Raw genomic sequence first — 20318 nt, forward strand, 5'->3', positions numbered from 1 at the left:
CTGAAGTCTACTACCCTGAGAAAGCCATGCCTGAAAATCAGTTCCTAGATGGGGAATTGACACAGTTACAATTTTTTTATTTCTTTTTTACACGGCAAAAGAGAAAGCCTGATTAGAAGGAATTATTTTCCATTTCCTCAGTCCTTTTGAAAATATATAATGATATTTATGGCTGTAAAACTATTCTGTTGATTTTTCACTAATACAAATATTTTTAATTGGAGGGATTAATGATCAGATTCTTCTGTCTTCCATCTCAGCTGCTGCTTTGTTCAGCAGTTCATGAAACAGACCACCGTGATGTACCTCTTGTAGAATTCACAACCAAAGAGCAGCAACAGAATGAGAGAAAGCTGCACATAACAGGTGGAGAAACAGGAGAATGGAAAGATGGAGGGAATCAAGTATAATGTCTCATGATTACTTAATCACCATGCCCACATCTTGTTCCATAATGCATACAAGATTTCAGCCACCCAATCTACTGAAACCCCTCCCAGGACATGTCAGCCTGTAACTAAGCATCCACCTCACACCCTGGGTTATCCATTCCCCTTGGCATCTTGCTGTCTTCTGCTCTGTGTTATCCAAGCAGGTTTTTATCCTTGCACTATATGTGAGTCTTAATGTACTATTGACCTACTGTTGCTTATGTCAGTCACTTAAGATGTGGCGATTCCTGGGTTTCACAGTTGTTCTCATCCCCCGCCCTTACTGTACCACCTCCTGTATTTGGCACTGTCCTGTCAACCAACCACCTTGGCCATCAAACTATAATAACTTGATGTAGCATGTGAGGGATATTGCTGGACAGAGGAAAGCAGCTTCAGTGTTTCAGAGTACCCAGGTACCTTAATAACTAAAATGAGTCATCCCAAAAGGGACTGAATCATTATTACTAGTGCAATACTATGTTAGCCTGTGGCAGAAGGAAGGTTTTTGCTAAGCTGCTCCGTCACCTCCCACAAACCCACTGCTGTAGGAGGGCAAGTCTCTAAAGCTGGTCTACCAAAAAACATTCCTGCCCAGTCAGAAGTAACTGTGGTCATATCTCTCACACCTCCGCATGGGGAAGGAAAGAGATAACTAATGAATCCTTCCATACTTAACCTGATGGGATGAAATTACCTGCTAGGACAGTATTATTTAGAGTTAGCTAGCTGCAGGTGTGGGTTGGGGATGGAGACATGAAAAACAGATTCCTTGCACGCTATGACATTTTTATTCCAGGACATCCTGCAGTGCTATTAGCCATGCTCTGACCTCCAGGACCTTTTCCCAGATGGAAACCCAATGATTAAACTGAGAGACTCTGCTCACCCTCTGTCCCCCGTGTCTCATGGGCACACTCTCCCACAGAGAGGGACTCTCAATAACCCCTGGGTTACCCAGAGCTGCTCCCGCTGCTCAGGAACCTCCATCCAGCACCCGCACCCTCTCCCTGGGACCCACGTTTCAGGGTGACTGTCCACCGGGGCTCAGCCACAGGGATGGGGAGGGTGCGGCGGGCTGGGCTAAGCCAAGGTGCTGCCGCCGGCAGACCCCGGCCCCGCTGCGCAGGGCAGGGCGGGCAGGCCGCGCCGGGGCCCGCGGCGAGGAAGGGCGGGAGGGAGGACAGCGCCGGGGGGAGTGGCCCGGCCGCGGCGGCCCCATAAATAGCCCTCGGCGGGGCGGCGGCGGGAGGAGCCGTCGGAGCCATCGTCGCCGCCGCAGCCGCCACCGCCGCCGGCCGCGGGCAGAGTCAGCACCGCGGACAGCTCCCGCCGCGCCCCCGCGCCCCACCATGACGGCAGAGACCCACCTGCAGGGCGTGGAGATCTCGGCCGCGCAGTTCTTCGAGATCTGGCACCACTACGACTCCGACGGTGACCCCTTCCCCCGGGGCGCGGGGCGCGGGGGGCGGAGGGGGGCAGGCCCGCGGGAGGCTCGGGGTGAACACACCGCTCCCAGCTCCGCAATCGCCGTCCCGCAGCCCTCGGCGCCGGCGTCGGGGCCGGTCGAGGCGGGCAGGGAGCCGCTCCGCCGGCAGGGAGCAGACGGGTCCGAGACGTCCCCGCCAGCGCTGGAGAGCGGAGAGAGTTTGGAGGGAGCGGTGACGGCACCGTAACTCTTTCTTATTGTAGGCAATGGGTACATGGATGGGAAGGAGCTACAAAACTTCATCCAGGAGCTGCAGCAGGCGAGGAAGAAGGCAGGCTTGGTAGGTTAACGTTTTGCCCCACTTTTCCTTCTTCTCTGGGAAAGAAGAGTTTACTTGAGCAAACTCAAGCACCCCGATTCTTTCTGTTCTCTGTAGCCATCACACAGTTCACGCACCTGCCTCACCAGGCACAGGGAAATAGCCCAGTTAGAAATCAGCAGGTTGCAAATGAAATAAATTATCTGGTTTGGAAAGGTGAAGCCAGAGTCCACCTCCCTGGGGAGCAGGTCCTGTCACAGCTTGCCAGGCTACGAGCTGCTGCTCCTGACGGTGGTCAACAAGAAAAGTCAGGAAATTGCCCTTACGTCTTGGATGGGACCTTAATCCATGGCAATTAGTCTTACCCGATCCAGATATGTAGCAATATTAAAAAGAGAGGGGGAAAGGAAAAAAAAAAAAAAAAAGAAAAAAAAATAAGGAAAAGAAAGAGGAAGGGGAAAAAAAAAAAAAGAAAATAAAAAACACCAAATGAACCAACAGTCTCAAGTTAATTGGACTCTTTTAATTTTGTGCCTAATGGGCAGTATGGGCTGAAATACATTTCTGCCCCTTGGTGGTCACTAAATAGATCTGCAGATGATTGCCAACCACTTTTTGCCCCATCGATGTTACACGCCAGGAGTATGAGCACCAAACCCTGGTAGTTTAAATTGTTCAGAGACACAGCAAAGTTTTTGACAATGTTGTTAAAAAAATTCTATGTGAGTTATTAACACATGAGTTATTAATTTCCTCCAAACTATTCCCACATAGGGAAAAAGCAGAGAGATAAAGAAAAAATAATGAAAGAAATTAAAGATTCCATGTAAAGATTGAATTAAAATAGAAGTGAACATTTTTAACAGATAAATTGTCTTTAAAATAATCAGTTTCTAAAACAGGCCACTTAGCATCAAACTCCAATATAAAACCTAATGGAATAAATTTAAATGAATCTGTGCTAATAGACTTCTAAAGTAACAGATAATAAAATTATAATTTAACTGGATGGTTTGAGTGCATGGGGGAAATAGCTAAATACTTCATGTAAGGATACCTCCAAATTGAGTAATAGCTTTTCTATAACTTACTTTGCTTTAAAAGCTGATGTATGTTTTAGAACTAAATGCAAAAATACATTAATATGGACCTTAATTTATTTTGTGGAAAATTGTAACTTCATGTTAATTGCAATGCCTCTAATGCTACTGCAGTCTAGGTTGTTGGCTAATTCTTCTTAAAGCCATTTGTGTGTGTAGGCGCCCATTTTAATGAGTGTAAGTTTAAACTAAACTAAAAAAAAAAAAAAAATCCCAGAAAATTGGCAAAGGAATGCAGGTATTGCAACAGTGTGTTGAAGTGCAAGAAACTTAAGTATGTCCAGCAGAAAGAAGACATTAAAGCCTATGCATATTTAGTATAACTGTCATCTTAGTAGAAATGCTGATATATTATTCAGTAGTTAAAAAAATTAGTTAGAAGTGCAAGGAAAAAATACTTAGCATTGTAAGATCAGATTCTTTTCTCTCTCAAAGCAAGTGTGCATCTCTTCTTAAAAATGCTGCCTGCTCAAAGTAAAACAGAAAAGCCTTGCAGGACTATTCTTATCTGATACAAATTTTGTAATCTATGCCTTTTTTTAATAACCCTTGCCTGTATCTCACACTATATTTTAATGCTCAGGTGCTTAATTAGGTTTTCTTTTCCCATTTCTCTGATTCAAACCTATTTTTGAGGCACTTTGATGAAAAGAGCAATCTAGAGTAGCAACATCAAACTCAGTACTTGGGCTGCTGGCTCTGGATTACAGATATATGCCATCCAAGGCTTCAAATCTAAACTGATTCTTGGATTTGAAAGCTCATTTGCCAAAAAAGCATCTCATTAGTTTGTGTCTTTTCTCACAGGGTACTAATTCAGTAACTTTGTATTTCTATTCTTTTGCCAGAAGGGACACATTGAGTAACTAGTGTAGGTTATATGTCATTTCCTCAGCTGTCCTTCTTTTAACACCCCAAAGCTTCTTTGTCATCATTAACTTCTGCATTTCAGGTCACTTTCCTGCTCACTATTTTTGAAATATTCAATTATGCATTCTTCATAGCTGGATTTTATATCAGTCATGCCATATGCATTAAAGAATCACATCGATTTTGTCATTGAATAGAATGGTTTAACATTTCCCAGTATTCTTCCCAAATACGGAATTGTTCTAATTATGTCCTAATGCTAATTCTTTTATTAATCCACTTAGTAAACCCATACTTTCACAGCTGATTTTCCTCAGACAGACCAGTAGCATGCAGCCTGATTCATGCTGTCTCCAAGAGGTGTATGTGTACTTGGAGGTTTTAGGGCTTGGGCTTTTCTTAAGTAACACTATGTCTTTTTGCTTCATGCATTATGGTAGATAGTGAATTGATCTGATCTAATTTCTGACATGTTGAAAGAACTTCCTCTTTCTTTAAAGATAAAAGCTATATAAGTATGTAAGAATAGCTTCCATTTATTGTGCCCCACATTTACGCAATATGTTCTCTATTTAGGTATGCCAATTGCCAAATAAACTGTGGGGTATAAGTGACTAACACAGAGGTTGATAAAGAGTCAATAGGTGTATTTTGGCTGAGCTATTCCACATCTGTTTCTCAGTTTCTCTGGATATATAGATGATGACAAAATTTCTCCACAGAAATGTGTGATCTAATAGATGTTTATGAATATAGTCACGTAAATGTTTCTGTAGTGCCATCTATCCTTACATTTGCAAATCATGTTGAAAAAAAGCCATTTTTTTCTAAAGCTCATCTTGGTTGGATAAGTATCTCTTCAGTTTTAAAAGGGGAGATTGAAGTATGAAGGGCTAATTTCTTAATTTCAAACACTGAGCACTGCATCTGTACCTAGTTTAGGACCAGGCTTGGTTAAATTTAGGCAAATTTTTAGACTGAAAACATTTATTTGAATAACATAATTCAAATAAGCCATCAAACAGCCCAAAAGCAGGTGAAGTGAACATCAAAAATAAAAATACCACCTCTCTGAAGGTAGTCGTAATGTACTAGAGGATGAGCATCCTGTTTTGTTTAACCTGTAATCAGCTGTGCCTCCTTCAATGGCTGGACACTGGCACTGTGGAACTGCTGTTAGAAAGATTAGTAAAATATTTAACCAGTAATAACTAAAATCCAGGTGTCTAATTTCTCCATTCTATCTTCTCAGAAAACTTGTCCCCAGTTTGGGATCATTAGATGAAAGGTGACATTGAAGTGCATTGTATTAATAACCATATCTCTAATTAAAGCCATGGCAAATTACTATCCTGCCATGGATGACTTTGACAGAAATAGGATACTAGGCCATGACTGTATCAGCCACAAGGAACTGATATTTTACTTAGCTTTGGTAGTGAAATTTGGGACAAACTACAACGGGCTTTGTACAGCTGAGATTCCCTGTGTCTCCAGTGAGAGAATAACTTTGGTCCTGTATAATCAGATCTATTATAGCAACTAAACTTTTAATTTCCAAAGACTGCTGCATCTTCATCTATAACCATAAAATTCTCCATTGTTTTAATGTGTCTGTAGTCCTGATTGTTGCTGTATGGTTTTACTAGTTCACACCTATAAGAAATGCAGAGTGAAGAGTTTAGCTATATTGAAGGCTCATGGTGGCTCATGTCAATGCAAATCACACCAAACTGAAGCATGAAATCAAATATTTAGATCTTCACCCCAAGGCTGGCACCTTTGTCATAGCCTAGAGCGAGGATAGCCTTTAGAGAACAGATATATAGCAGGGACCGTAATTTATATGAAGAACAATTATTCTGGCTTTAATCTGTTGGATTTAAGGTATTGCTCAAGGTTTTCTCCCTTCTAAATCTGCCTCTCTGCTTCTCAGCAGTGACATTTTGACTCTGTTTCTGTGCTAACCAAATACAAAACAGTGAAAAATATATCGTGATGAGTTCTTTCAAGATAAAATAGCATCCATTGTTCAGGAAAAATCTACTCAAAGATGTGGGAAGGCTATTTTGGTGTTCAGATATATTATACTGAAATGTTCCTTATTTTGAAAGATTTTGCACTGCCTTCAAGTTACTAATTTAAAAATGAAAACCGAGAAAATTGACTAATAATTGGCTATGAACTTCACCGTCATCCTCTTAAACAAAAGAGCTGTTATACACATTTCCATCACATCTATCTTTATAATCTTTTCATACTGTAAACTAAAAGAGGAGTTCTAAGTATTTAGATGCCAATCATTCACACTGACTATAAATCCTTAGGAAGTAAAATCTATCACAATGACATTATTCATGATTAAAAATTACTCAATTTCATTTAAATTTGAATAATCTAGCTGCTAAAAGTGTGAGCACTTCATTAAATGTAGCATATTATTTGTAAATGAATAGAATATTCAAGTAAGTTTACATATGTTTCTTTGTATCTTAAAGTAATGATTCTCTCATTGTAACTGTTTAGGATTTAACACCCGAAATGAAAGCTTTTGTGGACCAATATGGAAAGGCTACTGATGGAAAAATAGGAATAGTTGAGGTAAGAGTTACAATAGACTGACATATTTACTTGCAGAAAATACATTTAGCACAGAACGATGTGAGCATAATATGTAAATATTTTGGATTTTTAGTTACACAGACCTCTCTGCCTTAAAGTCTTTAGTATTTTTTCACTAATGAAACTTTTTCATTAACAAAAGGTAAGGTATTCCCTAGCCCTCTCTAAGCATTTCACTACACTTCATTTAACTTTGCACTCTTTGTTCAGTACAAGTAAGCATCAACAGCAATTTAGTTTTCCCGCAAAGCAGGTAAGAGCTCTATCTTTTAGAAACTTAAATTGTAAATGGTGATATGATTTATTTCTACCTATGATTTTGAACTAGTGTTCTGTCACCACTCCATAGTAAGGATAACACACAAGTGAATGCAATTGGGCCATCACTGTATGTAGTCTATTCTAAAAAAAATAATACGTATACGGTAAGAGAGCATAAGTTAATCATGTTAAGTAAACAAAATTTGAATAATAGTTGTGATCCATCTTGTAAAAGATCAGGATTTCTTATGAATTCCTTTCTTGAACTTTAATAGAATTTGGGGCAGAAAATTCCACTGTTCCTTACTCCCACTTTCTAAAGAGGGCAAAGATAACCAACGCCTTCTGCACATACAACTTCCCAACAATTGCAGAACTTACACAACTTGCTAGGAAGGGGGGACCATTGTGTTTTCTCTTGCTTTCACTCTTCAGTGGTGCAAGTCAAAAAGGACAGTTTGCTGGGTTACAGCTTGAGAAGTCACGTTTTCAAGCCTAAATCTACAACTCATTTATGTCACTGAGTGCAGTGAGACTGCGGTTTTATTATTAAGTAGTTTTTTTTTTCTGCTAATAAGAAATCTGACCTAGAGAGCTAATTAAGAAACAGCTGGAAACAAGCCAGGTCTGCAGAATTTCTACAGTGACCAGCTTGGGGTCAGTAGCTAATTTTAAAATAGAGGACTGAATAAAATCTGCAAAAGTCAATAGGAAGTTATCACTGCTGACATAATAGATCCTTTTAGGGTATCTTTTCTCCTCTGCCATGTGCCTGAATTGCATATACTTGTTTAAATGCATGTGTAATTATAACTAAACTGCTATGGAAATATGAACAGTTTGTTTCACTCACAGTTATACTTTATTTTTAAAAATACATCTTTTGACAATACTTAGCATTGATCAGATAGTCCTACATCTAAAAATAACTAGTGTTTATTTGAGTAACAAAGTGCTTGGGTTTGGACTAACACACACTTATTGATTTGGTATTCAAGAATCCTATTTAATTTAGTATTTTTGAGTATGTGTAATAGCAAGCATTGGATGTAAGAATGGGTAGACAGTGCCTGAAAAAGATTGTGTTTCTTTGCTCAGGAAATATAACTAAAAGTTTTACCTTTCAAATTCTATTTCTGACACTGCTGTTGACTAATGTTGACTTAAAGGTGAGCAAATCCAATAAGGCTGATATGGCACGGTGCTCACCACCCCCAGTGAAGTGCCAAGCATGATCAGCATTACGGACACCACTGAACATTGACAGTACTCAGTTTAGAGACTGAAGGGACTTTCTCCCTTAATATAGCAGTTTCCTAACCCACTAGCTGTTTTTTATTTCGCTTACATCAGCATGAAGTTTGATTTGGAAAGTGCTGATGGGGCTCAGACAAAATGTGTTATACATGCAGAGAAGATGATATTAAAGTTGGTATTTATTTGGACTTGATTCTCTTTCCTTACAAATAAAAATGTCCAGTAATTCCAGATTGCTCCCATTTACATAGTATGTCAAGTAGCTTTTATGAAAAAGTGTATGAATTTTGTTTTAAAAAAAAAGAAAGTAAAGCAGTTCAGACTCTCAGCCATTATAATGAATACCCCAGCATCTGAAGGAAGATGTCCTAGCCAATAATGACTTTTTCAGGAAAGGTCTGTTGACTGAGATAAAGAGGAGGCCTGGGTGGCTTCACAGAGGAAAAAGTGGATTTTCAGCTCAGATTAAGTGTTGATTCTGTCTTTGCAAGCACACTGCAGTTAGCTTACTAGCTTTTATCCAGTGCCCTCCAGCTAAAGACAGTCTGACCTGACCACTTGCTTCTCATTGTGTAATTCACCTTTTGTACTCATTCCGACCAAAGCTTTCACTAAAATTTATATGTGAAACCCAAGGTTTCAAAACTCAGGACTGCGGTAATTCCACATTCAAATTATTTGAAGCTTACTGCTCCTGTAAAAATAGCTACGTATTAGCCTAAAGTATTCTTTGTACTCCCATTCTTTATTATAGGATTTTAAAAGCAAACTCACTGTATTAGGCGAAAGGAATTTTAAATAGTTAAATGTCAACAGAATTTACTTTAAGAATGATTTCCAGAAAATAGTTCTGATAGTGTTGTAAGAACTGAGAATATTTTTTCTCCATAAAACCAGCAGAGCTTACAGAAGCAATCACTAAACTGCTAAGGCTGCTGTAGCAGTCTTCACTCTTATTCAAACACCCTGAAAGTCCCCTACGATTACTCTCACAAAGAAGTCATCACTAGAAATAGCACCAGGTTCTGTCTTTCCTCTTTGAGGTGGTATAACTGGAACTGAGAAGTTGAGCCAGTTTTTACACGATGTCCTCATCCCTTCATAACGCAGTTTTCCACAAAAGGCAATTTAATGCTATTTGATGCATGAGCTTGGAGAACTGGACTTCCCTTTGGCTATATTGTTTCTATTACTCTAAAGGGTACAAAAGAAAGAAAACATGAAAGACATTTTATTTTTTGGCAGAAGCCTGAGCTGATACTGGATATTGAGCTACTACATCTTTGTAACTTGAAAGCTTTTTCTTTCCCCTGAGACTTACAAGGGGTCAGAGGTATAGCTTAAAATAAGGTAATTTTCTTCCAGAGGTAATATATCCTGTACTTTAAATACAGCTTGGTACTTCTAGTAAACTGTTAATGATTCTTTGGAAAGTTAGTAATTTACATTTACCCTTGCACTTTGTACTGTTTTACAGTGCCTTTTGCAAAATTTACCAGTTAGCTACAGACATCCCACAAATGACATCTAACGTACAATTCCCATGCATGTACACCCTTTCCCATTGTCATAATCAGTCCCTTCCTCCAAACTCTTCTTATTATCATAACTAGTTCTTCCACCAGAAACTTCTGATGTTGAGTAGGGATGTACTCTAAAAATCAAAGCTTCCCTGTCATGGGATAAATATTTTTTTCATAAATCTGTACTAAGTTACGCACATTTAGCTATTGAGTACATATGAACATAGAATCACAGAATGGTTAGGGTTGGAATGTACTTACTCACATGTGTACATACTATTGATAATGGAGTTGCTGACAAAACCACATTAAGTTGATTGGGTTTGATGTTCAGCCATTTAGTGAGATCCCTCAGAATGCTCTGGTGAGCCTGACAGTCTGCCATCAGATGTACCGTGTCTGTAAGGAGAGTGCTCTGATTTGTCTTTTCAGTCATAGCCACTCTTAAAAAGTATAATTGATTCCTTGCATAGATAATTTTAGAGAGAGATCTGTCTCCATAACTTTTCTATACCTGTAGGGTGAGAGGGAGACCTGAACTCACCTACTGGACCCCAATAAAAAAGCCGGAGCAAGTAGGCAGTGTCACAGAAATAGACAGAATGAGGGACTTGTGGGTGTGAAATAAAGGCAGAAAATCAAAAATCTGAATAAAAATTTTAAAATGGGGCTCCAGAAAGTCTGCAGATGTCATTTTTCATGAAAGAATGCAGCTAAGGAATCTTTTTTCTCCATATTCTTTTCCTAGTAAGCACAGCTGGTCTGTTCTTCAACTAAAAAGTTTTCCTTAATCAAAACAAATTTCATACATTTTGGGAATAGAAAAAGATATTGAGCTTTTGTTAAAAACAAATCATGATTTTACATTAAATTATACAGCATACTCTCCATCTTCTACATTTGTCCCTTGCCAAAGTTGAGTTCTATAGTAAATGAACATTTTCGATAATCAGTACAATAATGTCTGATTTTTAAAAAGCCTTTTGTAGAGCAGAGGCATTGGAAGAACCACCCCTGATTTTGCAGGGCTAAAAGCCCTTTCGATTTCTTTCTGGTATTTATAGCTCTTCTTGAACATGTCTCTGTGCCTGAAAAACGATGACCGGTTGCCATCCCCATACACTGCCCAAGTGGTTTTTCAGTCTACTGACTTTTCCATACATTTTTCTGTTTACCTTTGTCGTGGTTTAAACCCAGTCAGGTAATTCGTTCGCTCACTTCCCCCCCTTTCTTGCCCTCCCCCTGCTCTCGGAGGGACGGAGAGGAGAATCGAAAAGAATGCAACTCCCACGGGTTGAGATAAGAACAGTTTAGTAACTAAGGTATAACACAAATCACTACCGCTACCACCAATGATAATAATGATAAAGGAAATAACAAGGGAAGAGAATACAACACCTCAGCACCAGCTGACCGATAACTCACCCCCCAAGGCCGACCAAGCTCCGACCAATACCTCCTCCAACCCTGCAGTCTCCCAGCCCTTCCGGCTAACTCCCAGTTGCATCCTGGGCATGACGTGCTGTGGTATGGAATACCTCTTTGGTCAGTTTGGGTCAGGTGTCCTGTCTCTGCTTCCTCCTGGCTTCCCCTCCTCCCTGGCAGAGCATGAGGCTCACAAAGTCCTTGGCCAAACCAAAACATCCTTGTTATCAGCTCTGTTCCTGAGCTGAAAGTCAAAACACTGCACTGCACCAGCTACCAAGAAGGAGAAACATGACTGCTACTGCTGAACCCAGGACAACCTTACACGTGTTCTTCATGTCAGCTTTCCTCTCTCTTCTACCTCTTACACAATATCTGTGAGTAGTCTATTTTCCTCACTTTCTGAATTCATGGACCTTCACACTTATCCACTAAACATCCTTGTATTATGCTTTCCCTTTGTGCCAATTCCAAGCTTTTCATGACAGGTCCTAACTCTGCATGGGTGTATTTTTTCTTTCTTTCCCCAGGTGCCCCTTTAGTATGTGCTGTCTCACTCTTTTAGACCTTATTTCTGTTTGACCTTATGAATATGGCAAACGTGCAAGCCAGAAGCCTTCCAAACATTCCAGCTAGCAGGATGAAGCTTCCTATAGGGCTACAATAGGGCCATAAGAGTATAGAGAATTTCGTATTCTTTTTAAAAGTTGCATGCTCTTTCAGATGCTCAGCTGCCTAATGAAGAATCCAAATTTAATCTTTCTTAAATTCTGTTATAGCTTGCTCAGATATTACCAACGGAAGAGAATTTCCTGTTGTTCTTCAGATGCCAGCAGCTAAAGTCAAGTGAAGACTTCATGCAGGTACAGTATGAAAAGATACCTTTTGTAAAATCATCCAGGACCCACTTGCCATAAATATGTCATTAAAGCATTCACTTTCTGATTGCAGACATGGAGAAAATATGACAGTGACCACAGTGGCTTCATTGATTCTGAGGAACTTAAGGTAAACTGATGAGTATGCACAACATGAGAACAGGCATTGGGTTATAGCCTGTGCTGCTATTTGTTTCTTCAGATATTCACCTGTGCAGGCTTTTGCATTCCAAACAAGGCCGAAAAGCAGTATGATTAGCTGATGGTTTTACTGCCAGTAAATTAAAGGGAAACTCTAATCCGATTAATGTTCTTTAAAAGATGTTTTAGTTCTGATCAGTGTTTGTCTCAAGTGACTCAGCGTAGCAGGTAGCTTGCAAGTAAGAAATATTGAGGAAGCAAGATAAGCCTCTAAGAGGGTTGTGTTGTCCTTTTCTTGATATATTAGGGAGGAGGGCTTTTTGTTGTTTTTTTTTTCCTAAGGGCATCACTGGCATTAATCACACTGCTGCTGGAGAAATCATGCTCTCCCAAATATCATGTAGCCCTATAATTTACACTTTAATACTGTTAGGCTAACACAAATGGAATTGTGTTGCTGCTGCTTGGTTAACTTTTGGGGATTTTTGTATGAGCTTTAATAGGCACAAATAAGAGCAGAGCTGAGATTATTCCATTAGCCATCTCAGCATTGCAGAGTTAACAAACCTTAAAACTAGAGTGATTTACCTCCCTAGTCATAAAACTAGCACCAATTTGTAGATGCTGAATCACAGTCACAGAATCACAAAGTGGCCAGCAGGGACCTTGAGGTCATCTGAACCAAGACCCCTGCTCAAGCAGGGCCACCTACAGCCAGCTTCCCAGGACCATGTCCAGACAGCTCTTGAATATCTCCAAAGATGAAGGTTCCGTAATCTTTCTGAGCAACCCATGCCAGTGCTCAGCCACCGTCACAGTGAAAAAGTGCTTCCTAAAGGAATCTCTTGTGTTTCAGTTGATGTCCATTGCCTTTAGGCCTGTCACTGGTCCACAGCCTGGCTCTGTCCTCCTTGCACCCTCCGTTGAAGTATCTATATATGTTGATGAAGTCCCCCTGAGCTTTCTCTTCTCCAGGCTGAACAGTCCCAGCTTTCTCAGCTTTTCCTCATAAGAAAAATGTTCATATACAGCAACCTCTAAGTAGAAAGGCACCATTTTCCACAGTTCAGTTGCTCCAGATACCGTACTGTAGTGGTTTCTGAATTTAATTCAGAAGAACAAAAACAATTCATAGCAAGAGAAAGACCTAACAGTGTTTATCTATCTAATCTGGGCAATTTTGCCCATAGTGGTATTCTAAAGAACTATATAAACCTTATTAATTAAAGCACCAGGAGATCAAACTGTCTGAAATCCTCACGGCTCTTTTGTCCGGAAGAGGAATCCACATCAGACAGTTCACATCTTTTTTCCTTTTCCCTTCCTCTTTGAGTCTGCTCTCTGTGTGATGTTTGCCAGGGATTCTACCTTAAGGTAACCCACAGGCAGACAAGCCTATTCTTCTGCTGGCTTGTAGCAGCCATCTAAAGTGGTAGGATTAGAAGGAGGCCGTGTAGCACTTGAGAACTCTCTACTGTTACACAATGCTTTCAGGACTGTTGCCATTTGCTATAATTTAAAATAGACTTAAAAATGCAGGGCTGATTGAGGACCAGCTGAAGAATGAAAGCATTTTAACTGGATTCCTAATGGTCCCACCTCTCTTCTCCTGTGAGAAGTTGTCTGCCTCAAAGAAACAGGCCATTTTAACATGTTGAAAGACATAATGTCCAGTTTTATTTTTAGATCAGTATTTCTCGACAAGCCCAAACACTCTAAGTATTTGCTATGTGAGGAGTACACCCACTTACAACTTTGTAAGAGAAATTTAAGCTGGAAATCAGGAAAACATTCTAACAATAGTAAGGGCAGTGGAATACCTTGTCTAAGGGGGAGGCAGACTCTCCATCACTGCCTCTATTTAGGATAGGTTACTTAGGACAGTAAGTCAGGAAGTTTAGATGTAGATGATCGTTTCTTGAGACATGGAGATGGACTGGATAGCCTTTCAATGTCCTTTCCAGTTCTATATCCCATCAAAGCACGCAAGATTAAACGTATCCCCATTACATCCATTTACAACATTTCAGTTATGTTCTTTGTGTTCAAGCTACGAGGAAGGCCCCACAGCACAGAGGGAGCCAGATGACAAGAACTATAGTGGTTATAGTCTTATGGCTATTGATCTGGCTGCATTCAAGTTCAAGAATGTCATCTATGCACAAACAGATTTTCTTATGAGCTACCCCATTTTCTATCTTGCAGTGTGGCTCAAAATTCCACAAAGATAATGACACTCCAACTGATGACAGTAATTAGGTACTTCATTGCGCATTGACAGGCATACAGACATCTCAGGTCTTGAAATGTCCTTGTTAAATAAATTGATATCTTTCTCTTTTAATGCCACAGTCTAGTACCAGAATGTAAACCACTTATGGGTGGAAACATTCTTCTCTTTCAAAGTAAAAACGGCTAGTGTTTCCAGTCAAGTGTTAGTTACTATGTCAAATACTCATTCAAATAATGCAATGAACTGGCTGCACACATTTAAAATACAAGGTAGGAAGAGGCAACACAGGTTAACGTTCATGTCTAGCATCAGGTACTGCCATAGGCAAGGAGAAAACTTGATTAATCATTGATCTTTTCTGTAAAATTGTTCCTATGTTGCAAGAAGTGATTAGGCATCCAAGTCTTCAAGGAGACACAAGGTTAATTAGTTCAGTTTACTGATAGAGCTGATTAGGAAGCAATATACTTGAAAGACAAACTATTTTTTCCAAATTCGCAATACAACAAATGGCATACAATGCAGAAAGTTTTATGAGTCACTTTTTCCAAATAAAACCGCAGTATACTTGAATTGATCAAAAGAAACTGTTATATTCTTAGCTGCTAATTACAACTTCTTTTCATACTTACTTGGAACTTCGGCAGTAAATAGTAAAGTGGGAGTAAAATAGTATTTCCATTACTTTAATCTGAAGTTAGCAAGTCAAGCATTTTATAGCGTAGTTAAAAATTCACCTATTATGCTTCTATTTATTTTAACAGAGCTTCTTGAAAGATTTATTACAGAAAGCAAATAAGCAGATCGAAGACTCAAAGCTAACAGAATACACAGAAATAATGGTAAGATTATTTTCAGGCATATTGCATTAAGACTGGATTAATCCAAACTCTATTTATCTTTAGTCATCGGAAAACTCCAAACGATTTGGAGCCCCACCAGGTCCTAATCAAGCTATGTCGCTGCAACAGGGAGACGGCTGTGGCATCCAGCACAAGTACTTCTGCAGCTACAGAGTTTTGATGGGTAGTTTTCAGGGCTGCTTAAAAAAAACAAAACAAAACACAAAGGAAAAAAAAAACAACCACCACACACCTTTCCCTCCCCCCCCCTCAAAAAAAACCAAACAACTCAGGATTTTTGTATTTTCATGTTATTTATTTGATACTGGTCCATACTATAGCATTTTCCCCTGTCCTGCTTCCCTGTGCCATTAGCTGTAAAACTGAAATCTCCACAGTTCATAGGAGAAAAACTGTACTTGTCAGAATTGTAGAATCACAGAATGGGTTGAGCTGGAAGGGACCTTAAAGCTCATCTAGTTCCAATCCCCTGCCATGGGCAGAGATGCCTAACACTAGGACCACGTTGCTCAAAGCTCCATCCAACCTGGCCTTGAACACTGCCAGGGGTGGGGCAGCCACAGCTTCTCTGGGCAACCTGTGCCAGTGCCTCAGCACCCTCACAGTAGAGAACTTTTTCCTAATGTCTAAATCTACCCTCTGCCGGTTTAAAGACATTCCCCCTGTCCTATCACTACTTTCTGTTATAAAAAGTCGCTTTCCAGCTATCCCATAATCTCCTCAGAATCTAGAAAAGAAAACTAATAGAAAACATACAGTCCTGAGCAGCTGCAGGCAGGCACAGCCAGCCACTAACAACCCATCAAAATCCAAAATATGTTTACTTCACAGCTGCCACTGCTTACCTCCCCCAAATGCAAATCTCTTTTCATGGGAAATGCATGAAAGACAGATGCTTTTATACAAGGAAGGGAAATGTTAAAAGGAACCAGGGTGTTATGTAGAAATAAATGTTTGTAGAATTGGTCTCTTTTCTGTTCTCCTTTGCCATTCATTGTGCATTAACCCAGTGAAATTAGGTCTTTTTTTTCATGGCATTAATTCTATCTTTAAAAGGATATACACTTATCTAAGTACAGGATGTCGCTTTTCCTCTTATCTAAAAATTACATCTAAAATTACTGTGATTGAAAGTGATGGGATGGAGTGTGGGTGGTGGTGTTTTCAGTACAATGTCTAAAAATGTTTTGTATGGTTTGCTGCTTTTGTGACTCTTTCATACTGCAAAGACAAAATAATACTTGAAAGTAGAAAAATGGAGCTATATAGACATAAAAACTAGAGAGGACTTCCTACGCAGGTGCAATATCTCCATCTACTTCTAATAATGAATATAAGCTGTGCCTCTCAAGCAGCAGGAGCTCATCATTTCAAGGCCTCAAAGGAAAACACTTTAATACAATACAGTTATTAAAATCATTAGAAACAGTATTCACTTATTTTGTCAAATAATATATTCATTGCTGTAATTTAATTATAATTATTTGGAGAGATTTAATATCCCATTTTCACACCATTAACAAAATGTTACCTACAGCATCTGCTCATGCTTTTCTTAAAAGATATCACAGAAACAGAACATGATCTTTACTTAAATATTTAGATCTTGCAGCCAAATGAATGAAAAAATCTATTCTTTTCTGTCTAAGGAATTGAATGTTTTGGATTCAACTGAACTTTACCCAACTGTTGTTTCACCTTTATGAATAGAGAATAATGAAACTATTATCAAATCATAACATGAATTCAAAAGTAAGATGTTATCATGTCAACACTCATTTATAAGCAATTACATGTGCATTTCTCATATGGGACATTCATCAGTGTAGGCAGATTAAGACCTGCCTTACAGTAGGTTAATCACAATTGTTCATCTGGATTCTTATTAGGCTTTTGCAGTAGAATTAATTACTAAAATTACTTAGTATTTTAAATAAATGTGTCACACAGCAAATGTGACAGATTAAAACCTGGGGCTAACATTTCAGCATGAAATAAAGGCTAAATTTCATTGAAGTTTTCCACAAAGTGTTTTCTTCATTATATTGATTTATTTTGGTTATTAATGTAAAACTATACATTCTTTCAGCTCAGGATGTTTGATGCAAACAATGATGGAAAGTTGGAGCTTACTGAACTGGCCAGGTATATCTTCTGTCTTTCACAAATACCATGTACCATTGTTGTTATGCAAGCAGCTAAATATTTTGACCTTTGTTTTTTTCTCTCCAAAGACTACTCCCTGTACAGGAAAATTTTCTTATTAAATTTCAGGTATGAATATTCTCATTCTTAAGGTAGCTTGTTACCATCACATATAACTGGTGTCATTAATTCATTTGTTTTCCTTTTGGCATATAGGGTGTCAAAATGTGTGCAAAAGAATTCAATAAAGCCTTTGAGATGTATGATCAAGTAAGTCTTTTAAAAAACTTTTTATTAGTTGCATAGTTTGAAGGCAGTTGTTTTCTGAATTTGTGGAAAACGAACCATAATCTTCAAAATGAAAAATAAATATTTAATAAAATTAATGTTACTTTTCAGGATGGCAATGGATATATAGATGAAAATGAACTTGATGCACTACTGAAGGATCTCTGTGAAAAGAATAAAAAGGTAATCCTAGTGGTCTTTTTTTCCCCTTAGATTTAATTTAGATTTTAAGGACACTTTAATCCACCCTATTAAGACAAATATAAGAACTGCTAAATCATAATTCCTGAAGTCAAAGCACAACTAAAAATCTTCGCAGAAGTCATAGCAGTGTAAATCCTGAACTAGTAGAGAGTTATGATTGTATAGCAACACTCTCAAAGCTTGCTTCTGAGACATTAACTATTAGCAATCCAACATATGGCTGTAATATGGATAACATACGAATACATGAATAACATTTGCAATGTGTTACTGCTGGATAGGCTGAGAATACCCTTTTGTTTTCTCATTTTCTGCCAGTTACCAGCATTATTCATACTGGTAACTAAACAGGATTATAAAGCATTATCTGTTCTTTAAATAGGAATTAGACATTAACAACCTTGCAACGTACAAGAAAAACATCATGGCCTTGTCTGACGGAGGAAAGCTTTACCGAGCAGAACTGGCTCTTATTCTCTGTGCTGAAGAAAACTAGAACTCTTCTATCATGTCCACTTAACTAGTGATGTACTCTATCTACACAATAACTGTGCACTATAAGGGAGTAGGCTGTATTTTTAAACTGCATATAGAAAATTAGCCAGGATGTGTGGCACATTCCTTTCAGTTTGTTTCTATACTGTTTGTAATGTACAGTTTTTGTAACAAAAAGATTGATAAAGAGAATGTCTATGTTTGGGCCAGTCTGTATAGTCAAAAAGAAACTAAAGTATGTCGGGGTTGGATTTGTTTTTTGGTTTTTCTTGTGTTTTTTCTTTCATAAACACGGCTGGAAAACAAATTAAACCTGCTGACATTGCTGTGGTCATCATATCCTTTGACACTTGCAACAATTCTTGTTGAACTACATAACAGATCTGCAGATATCTTTCCCCATTACAACTAAATGTTGCTTTTCTTGACGCAAAACATCAATTCAGATTAAATATGATCTAGGTCTGAAACAGAAAAGAGACATTGCCATGTCTGATTTCCAAAATTCAACAAGGTACTAAAGAAGTATTTCAGTTGTCAAACCACCCACTTACAGGTCTGTGCTCTCTGCAGTTTTTCAATTAGTCATCTCATACTCATGGCATATAGACAAAGCATTTATCTGGGATAGATCTCCATGCAGTAGTTGATGAAAATATAGTGTTTTACATCTAGATGTTTAACTTTACTGAATTTAAACATAGGCACTTCAGAAATAAATGCCTTTAATCTGTCTTGGAATCCTGGCTAAATGACAGGTAGTATAGCTAATACACAGATTAACATATGATATTATAAGTGTACCTTTCATGACTATTGCTGTGTCAGAGAATATGACAATCCATTTTCTAAACTATTTTCACATTTTGCAGGTTATAATTCTAGTAAATTGCTGTTTTTACATCATATTCTGTGTAATCTCTAATTAAATTTAATATCCTAAGACTGTTGGCGTCTAGCTTGTCTATCTCCTGGATTCTTTTTTCTGTAACATTTAAAGGACAAAACAATTTAAAAAAATGATGTGCCTCCTTGGATCTTACACTGAATTACTAATCTATAATAATAGTATTAAAATTAAACACTAAACAAAGCAAAAGACTTTATACCAATTTAGTAATTTAGTTTACCTGGTGGGCTCTGCTTTTAATTATGCTCGAGAGGTATTTTTTAAATGGGAACTATACTATGGAAACAGCACTGTCTTCCTGAACCTTTGTGGTTTTGGCCTGGCTCCTTTTCTACTTTACACCAGTTCTATGCCAGACAACTCCACAGATGTCCAGGCCCTTGCTTCTGGTATGTACTGGTGTAGAAAGGAAACTTGGGATGTCTGTTAAAGCCAATAAACCTATGTTGTATCCACGTACAACTGTTTCAGGTTAACAGATCAGCCGTCTACGACTTCTCAGATGCATCTCTGTGTCTTATTTAACAAGCAGAAGCAAATGCATTTTATCTGAAATGTGTCTCAAACAATGAGGCTCAGATCCTCCAAGATTAGAGTCACTGAGCTCCCACCTTAATAAATCCTTGAATTCCTCAGGTGAACTCAGGCAACTAAATACCATTTCAGAAATGGCCTTAAGCTGTGAGTTCTCTACAGTCTGAGCCTTGGAAAGTTAAGGAGTTGGTGGCATGGGATGGGATCTTGCTGAAAAAAAGCCACAAAAATTTAAAGATTAAGCTAACTTGTTCTCTCTCAGTAATTTAATTTCTTACCTGCTTGTTCTCTTTTCTCTATGCAATGTGAAATACAGTTGTGTTTGTTAAGTGAAGGAACAGTGAATCTGCCTATAAATACAATAAATGATTGATATTCTTCATACCATGC

General features: G+C 38.6%; 1 protein-coding gene across 1 annotated transcript; it reads left to right on the plus strand.

Annotated features, from left to right (window-relative positions):
- The first annotated feature begins 1677 nt into the window (after positions 1–1677).
- Positions 1678–19427, plus strand: CALB1 (calbindin 1). Its single transcript, XM_062604545.1, has 11 exons — positions 1678–1865; positions 2124–2200; positions 6676–6750; positions 12017–12100; positions 12189–12245; positions 15254–15331; positions 17442–17497; positions 17587–17626; positions 17714–17767; positions 17897–17968; positions 18372–19427. Exons 1-11 carry the CDS (start codon positions 1784–1786, stop codon positions 18483–18485), a joined length of 789 nt encoding a protein of 262 aa, XP_062460529.1. The 5' UTR covers positions 1678–1783; the 3' UTR covers positions 18486–19427.
- Positions 19428–20318: the final 891 nt, after the last annotated feature.

This window comes from Pezoporus occidentalis, unplaced genomic scaffold (genome assembly GCF_034315485.1).
Source record: "Pezoporus occidentalis ecotype Australia unplaced genomic scaffold, CSIRO_AGI_Poc_V1 ctg87, whole genome shotgun sequence".
In the NCBI taxonomy this organism is placed as follows: domain Eukaryota; kingdom Metazoa; phylum Chordata; class Aves; order Psittaciformes; family Psittacidae; genus Pezoporus; species Pezoporus occidentalis.

Bases quoted from the DNA above. Each gene is read 5' to 3' on its own strand.
- CALB1 (XM_062604545.1), top strand. From the start codon at position 1,784: ATGACGGCAGAGACCCACCTGCAGGGCGTGGAGATCTCGGCCGCGCAG. The intron at 1,866-2,123 runs GTGACCCCTTCC...TTCTTATTGTAG, and splicing joins GCACCACTACGACTCCGACG to GCAATGGGTACATGGATGGG. The intron at 12,101-12,188 runs GTACAGTATGAA...TTCTGATTGCAG, and splicing joins CAAGTGAAGACTTCATGCAG to ACATGGAGAAAATATGACAG.